At 37.5% G+C, this 12,969-nt stretch overlaps 1 protein-coding gene across 5 annotated transcripts in view; it reads left to right on the plus strand.

Annotated features, from left to right (window-relative positions):
* schip1 (schwannomin interacting protein 1) overlaps nucleotides 1–12,969 on the plus strand; it is an 878,565-nt gene that overhangs the window by 696,973 nt on the left and 168,623 nt on the right. For all 5 annotated transcript variants that reach the window (XM_073040992.1, XM_073040994.1, XM_073040993.1 and 2 more), the window contains one exon: nucleotides 1,436–1,999. In XM_073040992.1, the coding sequence (XP_072897093.1) occupies nucleotides 1,436–1,999 (564 nt within the window). The remainder of the gene's footprint in view (nucleotides 1–1,435; nucleotides 2,000–12,969) is intronic.

A 12,969-nucleotide genomic window follows, 5' to 3' on the forward strand; every position in this document is an offset into this window, starting at 1 on the left:
TGAATCTATTGGAGACAGTCTATTGAAATTTTAAAAATGAATCTACCTTCAATACTTTTGTATCTATCAAGTTCTCTATTTATTGCTTGCCCTTCGTGGCCCCTTTCAATGAAGATACTGAACCAGCAATTAAAACATTTAAAATAGGTTGAAGATACAATGCCAGGTCTTTGACCCAGTGGCCATGTGGGCAAGATGAAGCAAGTCCAAATTTATAGAGCTTGACACTTGGAGGACTGAGAATAAAAATTGGTTTCCTCATTACCATTGCCCTACATAGAGGTCTTTGGATTTGTAGTCCTTAATTGATCCACGTGATCTGAAATGAATTTACTTCTGTTTCTTAGATTTTTTTAAAATCAATGTAGCATTTAATTCACTATTGGGTTCTCAAAATTCTTTAATCAAAAAAAGTCATTTAAGCTTTTTGCATCTTGCAAACTGAATATTTTGATGATTGGGTTTCTCCCCTACAACTAGATTTCTGGTTTAGCTTAGTGTGAAAAAATTCTCTGATGAATGCCCCTGTCTGGGTTTAGATCAAACCTGTTGTGCAACATGGGTTCAGCATTGGTTTCTTAGCAGCAATACAGCCTCTGAATGCAAATGAATGATGATGTCAAACAGGAGTGATTGGGACAAACCAAAAGATTGTTTTCTATTTGGCACATCATTGGTCCTGAGGTTTCATTAGCAAATTAAACACATTAGCAAAAAAAGTTGCAAATGGACCATCGAGTCTATAAATATGTAATACGTGATCTTTGACTCAAATTTACAAAATAAATGCACATTGCTGGTTTAAATCTTGAGACCTTTTAACATTTTATTGTAGAGATGTAAAGAGATTTAGCTAAGATTTTGACAAACATTGATATAAATGTTGATAGCTGATATGAATGAAAAATGTTATAGTAATAGTTAACTTGTCAAAATAAACTTTGTTTACTGCTTTGTAATATAAACATTGTTTTACATCCAAGCATTTTTAATACTGGTTTTTACAGTATCTGTAATTTATTAAATTTAATGATGTGATTTGTATAGGAGATATGAAATTTGGTGTAGCTGTGATGGCGGGGGTATAGAAATTCCCAGTAAATCATTTACAAAATGTTACTGTTTGAGGAAACTCACTTCCTTCATATCAAATCGCAAATCAGAGTGGGGAAGCAAGTATGTTTTGCCATCCATTCCAAAGTGTTTTTAGTCCAAGTAAATATTTTAACATTATGGAAAGGTAATCAAAAATAATACATACAACAAGCTGGAGGAACTCAGCAGCTCGGGCAGCATCCGTGGAAACGAGCAGTCAATGTTTCAGGCCGAGACCCTTTGTCTTTGTTGTACGTGTTGCTTTGACCCCAGCGTCTGCAGTGTACTTCGTGTAATCAAAAATCATATTCCATTGAATTGTTTTGTATTTATTCCCCAGGATTACAGGGAAGATGGTATGGATTTGGGAAGTGACTCATGTAGTCGAACAAGTTCCGAATCAAGCTCCAACAAAGTGACACCATGTTCGGAGTGTAAATCCTCACCCAGCCTGGATCTTGCCACTTTGGGGGACTATGAAGCAGATGAGGATTATCAAGAATACAAAAAGAAGGTGATAGAAGAGTGGGAAAATGAGTATGGTGACTATTCAGAGAACAATGACTTTGTTAAAACTGCCAACAGGAGTTTAGCAGAGGAGTTTCAAGATGTAAAAGTCATTCCTCCAGTTCCTTCTGTTGTTACACCAGGTGAAATTAAGCAAAATGGCAATGTAGCACCAACTAAAGTACGTGGCAAAGGAAATGAGGCTCTTCCAAAGCTGCAAAAAGCATTGCGAATATCAAGTAGTGTTGTGGCCACTTCAGGGACTTTTGTGACAGAAGAACCTCAGCTCCCAACCATGGACTGGGAGGCCCTTGAGAAACACCTTGCAGGTTTACAGTTTCAAGAGCAAGAAGCACAGAATCAAAACCAGACCCAGACAAAAGCAAACTTCACATCTGTAAGTAAATTCTTTCTAAAATAATTTATTTGTACGTATTTTTCAGCACTGAGTGTTGCTGGTTGTGAAGCAGATCTCTTTCTTTCATCATATGGGGATTGGAAGTGTACAAGTGCAATTGCAATAGCACTTTCTATAGGAAGTCCAGTGAATACTGCTTGCCTGAAATGAAGTAAACTCTCACCATATCATGTGCAAAAAAATGCTGAGTCAAGAGGTAAGCTGGTAAGGGAGGTGGTGCAAAGACAACTCCATTAACTGACTAAAATGATTCAGCTTTCCAAAATAGGTTATCAATGCTATCTATTGTCCAATCTCTGTGATGTAGATAGTATATTTATGGGACTATCTTCAGTACTAGGGCTTGAAAAATAATAGATTTAGAAAGAATTACATGTTTTTTCCCTCCAACTATATTTGATTCAGGAGGGTAAGCAATCGTCAGAAGAGTAGCCCAAGTCAGGTTCTCCAATCCTTGTCCTATATTCTATCAATTATTCAGAAAATATATTTCTAATCAGTAATAATTGATTTATTCATTGTTGAATGTGTCACCTTGGAAGCCTAATGGAAACTCCAATTATCTGTCTTGATCTTCTTTTGATAAAGTTGATCAGCAGTAGGCTGAGCTGATTTGAATTCAGATATTGGGAAAGGCACAGTAAATTTTGTGGGACACCTCAGATCCACAATTTAGATAGGTGGAACTTCATTGTCAACAATTTGTTTCTGTTCTCTCATTGGAAGTGCCTAATGTTGTGCAAATCAGAATATGTTCACGCTTAGAAAATTGTATCCATTGATAATGTGCTAACTTTAAAGTATAAACTTGAACTAAATGTAAAAAAAACCAAAGCAGCATAAATTTCAAGGTGTCAGCCACATTGCCTTACCTGATACTTAATGTCAGGAAATAACTGTTTTACTCCAACCTACTTTATCTGTAGTCTTGTTGGGTTTTGGTGAATAAGTAGGTATCTTTGCCCGTTGGTAAAAGTGGTATTGATATTTCGTAATTTGCTTCCAAAATGCATTCAAAGGTAGAACAAGATATGCTGACAATACTAGATGGCACATTTGGAACTGGAGATGAATTTTTAGATAGTGCTTTCTTAGAGCTTGCTGAGTAATGGCAATGGAGGTATAGGATTATGGTATTACAATAAGGTACTCAGAATGATTAATTTTGATTTGTAATTCAGGAAAATGTTTTGTTGTTGAGGATTATAATAATACAGTTTTTTCTTTATTTGTAAGGTTTCAGGGTTTAGTAATGGGTTCTGCCTGATTGGTTGGAGCAGAAATGTTGTCAGAGAAAAGCTGTTTCAATGAATTCAAAAGATTAAGATTTTGATGTAAAAAAACACTTTTTTGGATTTTATATTATATATAAGTGTTTATTATTACATATTTTAAATAGTATGAGTTGGTTAAGTTGATTATGCTAAAAATTACTAGATATTGATTAATTAGATCCATTAAACCTTAATTTTTCAGATATTTCATAATAGCATAACATAAATAAAAGTAGTGTTTGCACTGATGAAAAGTAAAATTTCTGAAATGTATTCCTGTTTAAAGGATCATTTCCCAATGATAGGTTTAACAACTGGATTGTTACCAATCCAGAAGTCAACCCTTTATAATATTCAGTTCAGGCTCTATATGTATTGATTTATTGGAATATGAACAATGTTGTTTTAATTTGCAAAATATTGCACTTCTTATGAGGTATTCACCATCTTAGGCTGTGAGGTCGACTTTGTTCAATTTCCATTTTGCCAAGAAATATCAACATATACTTTGGGATATATTAGTGCAGACTAAAAGTAGCATCTTGATCAAGTTTTATACTCCCAATGTGGGGCTTTAAAAACATGTCCTAGATTTTTAAGGCCTTTGGTAGGTAACAACACTTGCTAGTGAAAACTATCCGAAAGTGCTAGCAACTCCCATTACTCATGTCAGTTTCTCTTGGGAAACTTTTGGAGGAATTTTTGGCATTCATCAATAAGGATGTCATCAAATTGGCTGAAAAATCACACTGAAAGTTTCCTGTGCCAACAAATCAGAAGATAAAAATTTGAATGTTTTTGAAACATTTACAGTGGCTGAAATAAGTACTGGGATTAAAATGGAAGCAAACATATCAAGCTTTGAAAATATATTAAAAGTAGTTTTATTTGTTAAGAAACGTACTTTTCAAGTAATCATATGATGAATTCACAATCCGTTTGTTGAACTTGCTTTAGATCTGGGATTACATTTAGGTTATACTGAATAACAGACAATTTTGATGACCATATGACTTAATGAAAATCTAGTAGATCTGTCAACAATACTGAGACTCACTTTTTAATCTAGAATTATTTAATTTAATATAAACTTGGCACAGTGTAGTTACAATGTTTCTCTATAAATATATGTTGTAGATGTTGATAATTTCATTATGTAATAGCAGTGAATTGTGACTTTTTATAGCATATTTTGTATATTGATTTATCTATTGTCTACAGTAAAGAACAATTGAATATTTCACAATGCCTGATAATGTTTGCTGCTTGCATATGGAAACAGATTTGCAGGTAATTTTATCAACACAATGCCCTTTGAAGAAGACTTTGGCCTTCCAAAATTTGAAGGTTTCATATAACTTCACTGACTGGATTGGAAAAGACAATCATCTACAAGTGTCATGTTAAAGTTATTCTCATGACTTTAGCCAGATGTTGGGATGTTTGGATTGGAATACTGACCGACATTGAATTTGGAAACGTGATAATGCTTGCTCAGATGTTCCTGAATTATTGGATTGATTTTCAGGCAGCCTTATTTTTTAAAAAAAGAATTGCTCCTGTTCTTAAGAACAGGAAAACTCTGCGGAAATTCCTGTTTATCCTTGAGTATATCATACTCAAGATCCACTGGAATTACTAAAGATCCCAGTCAATAAACAGCATTTCAAGTTTATGGTAGCAGTTTTCAGTGAAACAATTAGTGAAGAGCCTTGTTTTGTAGAGTGTGTTGGTGAGGGATTGTGGGCATGTCAGTGTTCAGATAGAGCCAGCCAGCCAGCAGACAAAGACAGGATTTCCATCAGCGCCACAGGGGGAAATCTACAGAACTGCACCGGGGAAGTAAGAGATTCCGAGAACTCTTTCTTGCTGGATTTGCCTCGATTCTGAATAAATGAGCTTGTTCATTTTGAGTTGAAAATGTTTTCCTTTGTAGTTTTCATAACCATTCAGTATTTGCTATCTGGGCATAGCGCGATAACTTGGTTTTCTATAACTGTAGCTAATCCTATCCACCGAAGGGAGATGCACTTTTGGCTATGTTGTAGTCTATGCAGATATTTCAAGGCTGAAATCATTCAAATTGTAGTGGACTGATCACATACAGACCTCTAACTGTGAAACAGAAGCTTGAATAACTAAACTGTAGAGCAGAATGAACTTTAAACAACAAAACAGTGTGATCAAAGTGATAAACAGACATTGCCCATACTCTCAGAAGCTCACTGTTCAGTGTGTTATTTTCTAAGTTGAATTGTACAAACAAGGTGATTAATTTAATTGCAACTCTCTGAAGAGGACTTCAATCAAGTGATTCAGAATAAATACTCATTTCTCTTGGTCCAGTGAATATTGTTTGCATTTATTTGGGAGAAAAGTGGAAGGGAGAATTTCTCTGAATTCAGAGTGAAGATGAAAATTTTCAATGAATAATCATAATCAGTAGCTTGAAATGGATTCTCTGTCTGCTGACTTGATGTCTCGTGAAAACAATGAGTTGTCGAAATGTCCTTGAGTTATTGGTTGTCATAATGGACAGTAAAATAAATTATTGAAGGTTTTTAATTTTAACCAGAATATATTATAAAACATGCTGACTCTGTAAGGCACATTTATTCCTGAATTGTTTAATATTTAATATTCTCCATTGGAGCATTAAAAGGATCTACAGAAATAAAACTTGGGTACATTCTGGAAATTGCAAAACCTAATGCTGAAAGTGTTAAAAAGTTACTGCATTTAGTAATGAATCTAGCAGTGGCAGTACGTTTGGCTGCAGAGGGCACTGTTCACAGTTTCTGTTGAGCTTGCGGACTATTGTCTGATGCGATAAATCTCAATGCAAAATTGAAGATCGTAGACACAATCCACCTCAGTGCATCTTTAACATGATGAGACCATCTGCTCTTAACAACGTCATGGTAATTAACATTCAAAGATAAAGCAAGCTTTAGTAAATGTGGTTGAGAAAATGGAACACTGGTTGGACTTGTTGAACTACAGTATTATCTATCTGGATTTATAGAATAACTTTGGTGAAAGACTTTTAAGATGAAAAGCATGACTGTTGATAGATTTGTCAAATTCAGGTGAGTTACAGCAAATATTATGGACAACCCCACTTACTGGTATTGGGGTTGAAATCAGTCCATATCCAAACTTGTTATGTGAGTCAGGACTGCAAATGTATTTATTGATTAAAGAAATCAGATTTATTGATAGTCCAAAACGTTGGGTAGAGCAGTCAGTGCTTTTTCATCTCCAGTGCTTTTGCTAACGATGTTCTACAAATCCACGTAAATCATATTACAGTTTAACAAGTTTATCCAATGTTTCATTTTCATAGAAGCACTTAAGAGTTATAGGACCGAGACAATACATGCAATTGAGGCCCATTTTTTTTAGGAATGCTTTTTTTATGGGGACCCTTATGATCATTCATTGTAAATTTGATTGCAATGCCACAGAAAGATATCTTATTACTTACACTTTACTGTTTCTGTTGAATCTTTCAAATGGATTTTTTAAATGATTTTTTTACATATACATAATGAGTAGACTAACAATATAGATAGTTCAAATAAAAATTTCAATGATATTGTGAGTAGGATTAATATATTATATGCATCACCAACTCAATAAATATTTATAGCACAACCATACATTTTTTTTTAAAGTATTTGGCATTCCTAACACTACTCCTGCTGGAGTATGCTCCTTGAATACTTAGATATTGGTTAACGTTAATTCAGTGCAATGTTTGCCTGCCATTTTGAGTGACAGAAATAAATGAAAGCATGATTTAATGACTAATACGTTCTTTAGGGCACATTCTAATCTTGGCTGGGCCCTAGCAGCTACAGTACATTTGGTTTAGCAATTGATTTTTAGTCATTCAAACATTATACTAATCGAAATATGGAAAAATAACCACCTAAAGTAATTTTCCCACGAGTCTAAAACAAAGCATCTTCCTTTTTTTAAAACAGAAAACAAGGTGATTTTAATAATAATTCAATCTGGGTGAAATATTTTTTTGGAAATTAGCTGGCAGTTAATCCAGCATTGTGATCATGTCGTGTTATGTTAGTTTCAAAATTTGAACATGAAACATAAATTGAAATTATAACTATTAGTGAAATGGCTCATGATAGACCAGGAGAATACAGAATGGTGACAGAATGGGCAGACTTATGCAAAACAAAATTTAACACAGGAAAATGCTAAGTGATAACAGTTTTTTTTTGAGTAGACTAAGATGAAGAATATAATCTGAAAGGTGTCGAAAGAACAGGTGGCCGGGAATATACAATATATTTACCAGTCTCTGAAGTGGCAGGTCAGTTGAAAAACGTTTTTCAAAAAAATTGTAGATGCTATTTCCAGCACCACCAGATTCAGGAACAGTTCACTCACCTCAACTCCAAATAGATCCCACAACCTACTTTCAAGGACTCTACAACTCATATTCTCAGTATCTATGTATTTATTTGCACAATTTGTCTTCATTAGCAGATTAGTTGTTTGTCAGTGTTTGTAGATTTTCATTGATTCTATTGTATTTCTATGTTCTGTGAGTGCCTGAAAGAAAATAAGAAGTATATGATGACATACACATACTTTGATAATTTTACTTGAACTTTGAATCCAAAGCAAGGTGGCTATTGCTAATCCCAGCTGTGTAGCTGCATCTAACATGTTATATCCTATTGTGGTTGCTACACTGTAGGAAGGATATGAGAGGTTATCATACAACAGCAATGACGTGAGAGCTCACTGCTCTATCGGAAGGATGTTAGACTCCCAGAGAGGATACGGTAAAACGTTCCTGAGATGAGCAACTTGACTTTAGTGGATGTATTGAAGTTGATGTGAAGTTGAGCATTTTTTTATTCCCAAACAGGAAAAGTGAACGGTTATTTTGTTAAAATGTTAAAATCGTTAAGAGTCTAGACAAAATAAGAAGAAACTGTTTCCTTTGTCTTGGTCTGAAATCCAGAAAACATGTTTGCAATGATTTGCAAAAGAACCAGGGTAATGTGAAAAATTCTCTGACTTGAAATTTCCTGCCTAATGGATAATGGAAGCAAATTCAGTTATTGTCGATAGAAGGAATGAGAATAACTGGATTGCTTTTGCAAAAATGGTGAAGATAGATGGGTTGAATAGCTTTCTTTTAGTGTTATGAAACTCTTTTGTATTTCTTTTGCTGTGGTGGAGGTTGCAGAATGTGTAGTTAGTGTAGGAGCAATAGAGAGGAAAAAAACATGGTGCTAGAATTTTGATTTCCCCCCCCCCCCCCCTTTATGCTACAAAATGGATTTCATGAGCAATGGCATCTCATTAAACCAAAGCTACTTACATGCATGTAATGATGTTGAAGTTTATTGTCAAAAGATTACTGTTTTCTTCTGCACTACACACCATAGGAGATTCATTATATGGCTTTGTACTACAGGGTTCCGTGGAAAACCACGTAACTAGTTTGTCGTCAAGACCTAGCATTTCAGTTTTATTGGCCATATTTCCTTGCTGTATACAGTAGAGTGGAAAATGACTTTGTGTTCAATTAGTCTTAGCTTCAGATAAGGCTGTTACCATCTAATGAACCATTATTTGGTTAAGAGGATTCTGTTCCAGCTAGATTAAATTTATAATTGGCCTGAATTATGTCCTTGCATTATGAATGAGGGAAAAATTCACTCATCACATTTCCCTCACTATAAACTTAATTAGGAATGATGGTGACTAATGCTTTTCCTACTCACCCATTCAAACTAAATTTGAAATGATGTACTTTATCATCATCATAGTTCTGGCCAGGGCTGCCACTTAATTCTACCATTGGAAGTTTGCTTAACCTTGCAGCGAGGGCATCACGAGTTCAGAACAAGCAACAGTTTCTCTGAGCTGCGAGTATCCGCCGAGTAGGACATTTGAAACTGATAGAAAAGGAGGAAAAAAAACAAAAATTGTGGGATATTTGCACAGGCTTTTCCTGCAACCTTAATGATTCCTCAGGAAGTCCAGTAGAATAGGCAGGAAATCATGGAGACTAAGCTGAGGGTCAATAATGTCAGTGGAATGGTGCAGGAAGAACAGTGAGGTGGCATCAGGGCTAACTCAAATCTGGGAAACAAAGTTAGAAAAATAATCAAAACCCTTGAAGTCAGATCAATCAACATCACTAAACCAATTTACACACACAGTAATAAGTGACCAATAATTCTCGACAGCTGTGGAAGGGCTGGAATACTATTACAAGCAACAGAGGTGTCAAAAAGGTGTCGCTCCCAGATGAGCTCAAAGCCTTCTGTGGTCACTTTGACCGTCAAAACATGGAGGAACCTTCACAAACTCCCACAGCCCTCGATGACCCTGTGCTTTCAGTCTCTGACGCCGATGTCAGAGCACCTTTTGGGAAGATGAACCCAGGAAAAGCATCCAGCCCAGATGGGGTATGTGGCCAGGTACTGAAGACCTGTGTTGATCAACTAGCTGGAATGTTCAGCAGTATCTTTGACCTCTTGCTTTGGTAATCTGAGGTATCCACATGCTTCAAGCAGACTTCAATTATACCAGTGCCTAAGAAGAACGTGGTAACCTGCCTCAATGACTATCATTCAGTGGCACTTGCATCTACTGTGATGAAGTGATTTGAGAGGTTGGTGTTGAAGCATATAAACTCCTGCCTGAGAAGGGAATTGGAACAGTTCCTATTTGCCTACCATCATACCAGGTCCACAGCAGATGCCATTTCATTGGCTCTTCTCTCAACCATGGAACATCTGGACAACAAAGATGCATACATAAGGATGCTCCTTATCAACTGCAACTCATCATTTAATACTATCATGCCTTCAAAACTGATCAATAAGCATTAAAACCTTGGCCTCAATACCTCCTTGTGCAATTGGATCCTCGATTTCCTCACTTGCAGACCCCAGTCAGTTGGGATTGGCAACAACATCTCCACAATTTCCATTGGCACAAATGCTCCTCAAGGCTGCATGCTTACCCCCCGCTCTATTTGCTTTGTGCTTATGATTGTGAGGCTAAACACTGCTCAAAACGCCATATTTAAGTTTCCTGATGACATCACGGTGGTAGGCTGAATCAAAGGTGGTGACAAATCAGCATATAGAAAGGAGACTGAAAATCTAACTCAGTGGTGCCACAGCAACAACCTCTTATTCAATGTAGAAAGACCAAGGAGCCAATTATAGAACTCGGGAGGAGGAAACGGAAGTCCATGAGTCAGTCTTCATCAGGGGAGTCAGAGGTGGAGAGGGTCAGCAACTTTAAATTCCTCAGTGTTATCATTTCAGAGCGTCTCTCCTGGGCCCAGCATGTAAGTGCAATTATGAAGAAAGCACATCTACTTCCTTAGAAGCTTGTGAATGTTTTCCATGACATTGAGAACTTTCACAAATTGTTATAGATGTGTGGTAGAGGGTATATTGACTGGTTGCATCATGGCCTGGTATGGAAACAGCAGTGTCCTAGAATGGAAAATCCCGCCAAAAGTAGTGGATACAGCTCAGTCCACCATAGGTAAAGCCCTCCCCACCATTGAGCACATCTACACAGAGTGCTGTTGCAGGAAGGCAACATCATTGTAAAGGGCCCCTACCACCTTGGCCATGCTCTCTTCTCGTTGCTGTCTCAAGAAGGTACAGGAGCCTCAGGACCCACACCATAAGACAAAGGAGCAGAAGTTGGCTATTTGGCCCATCGAGGCTGCTCTGCCATTTCATCATGAGCTGATCCAATCTCCCCTATAGTCCCATTTCCCCGCCTTCTCACCATAACCTTTGATGCCCTGGCTACTCAGATACCTATCAATCTCTGTCTTAAATACACCCAATGACTTGGCCTCCACTGCCGCCCATGGCAACAAATTCCATAGATTCACCACCCTCTGGCTAAAACAATTTTTTCGCATCTCTGTTCTGAATGGGCGCCCTGCAATCCTCAAGTAATGTCCTCTCATACTAGACTCCCCCACCATGGGAAACAACTTTGCTACATCCACTCTGTCCATGCCTTTCAACATTCGAAATGTTTCAATGAGGTCCCCCCTCATTCTTCTAAACTCCAAGGAGTACAGTCCAAGAGCGGTCAAACGTTCCTCGTATGTTAACCCTCTCATTCCTGGAATCATTCTAATGAATCTTCTCTGAACTCTCTCCAATGTCAGCACATCGTTTCTTAAATAAGGAGCCCAAAACTGCACACAGTATTCCAAGTGAGGTCTTACCAGTGCCATCGTAAAGCCTCAACATCACATCTCTGCTCCTGTACTCTATTCCTCTAGAAATGAATGCCAACATTGCATTCGCCTTCTTCGCCACTGACTCAACCTGGAGGTTAATCTTAAGAGTATCCTGCACGAGGATTCCCAAGTCCCGTTGCCTCTCAGAACTTTGAATTCTCTCCCCATTTAAATAATAGACTGCCTGTTTATTTCTTCCACCAAAGTGCATGACCGTACATTTTCCGACATTGTAATTCATTTGCCACTTCTTTGCCCGTTCCCCCAATCTATCCAAGTCTCTCTGCAGACTCTGTTTCCTCAGCACTACCGGCCCCTCCACCTATCTTTGTATCATCAGCAAACTTAGCCACAAAGCCATCTATTCCATAATCCAAATCGTTGATATTACAATGTAAAAAGAAGCAGCCCCAACACGGAGCGCTGTGGAACACCACTGGTAACCGGCAGCCAACCAGAATGGGATCCCTTTATTCCCACTCTCTGTTTCCTGCCAATCAGCCAATGCTCTATCCACGTATGTAACTTTACCGTAATTCCATGGGCTCTTATCTTGATTAGCAGCCTCATGTGCGGCACCTCGTCAAAGGCCTTCTGAAAATCCAAATACACAACATCCACTGCATCTCCCTTGTCTAGCCTACTTGTAATTTCCTCAAAAAATTGCACTAGGTTTGTCAGGCAGGATTTTCCTTTAAGGAAACCATGCTGAGTTCTGCCTATCTTGTCATATGCCTCCAGGTACTCAGTAACCTCATCCTTGACAATCGACTCCAACAACTTCCGATGTCAAGCTAACAGGTCTATAACTTCCTTTTTGCTTCCTTGCCCCCTTCTTAAATAGTGGAGTGACATTTGCAATCTTCCAGTCCTCCGGAACCAGGTCAGAAACTATCAACTTTTGAAAGATGGTTGCTAATGCCTTCGCAATCTCCACTGCTACTTCCTTCAGAACGCAAGGGTGCATTCCATCTGGTCCAGGAGATTTATCTACCCTTAGACTATTCAGCTTCCTGAGTACTTTCTCTGTCGTAATTGTGACTGCGCATATTTCTCTTCCCTGACACCCTTGAATGTCCGGTATATTGCTGATGTCTCCTCAGTGAAGAATGATGCTAAATACTCGTTCAGTTCACACCACCAGGTTCAGGAACAGTTATGACCCTTCAACCATCAGGCTCTTAAATCAGAGGGGATAACTTCACTTGTCCCATCACTGAATTTTTTTGCATCAGTGAGTTGCATTAAAAGTGTGACGCTGAAAGCTGATAAAGGAACTACGTAATGTAAATCCAAAATTTTAAATATATTTTGGTTGATTTTATCATGAGACCTTCTGAATTAAGGCCAGTATAATCCAAGTTTTGAGGTTTGATTGTTCTTTGTTTTCTCCTCTCTCG

Source organism: Hemitrygon akajei, chromosome 3, assembly GCF_048418815.1.
Source record: "Hemitrygon akajei chromosome 3, sHemAka1.3, whole genome shotgun sequence".
In the NCBI taxonomy this organism is placed as follows: domain Eukaryota; kingdom Metazoa; phylum Chordata; class Chondrichthyes; order Myliobatiformes; family Dasyatidae; genus Hemitrygon; species Hemitrygon akajei.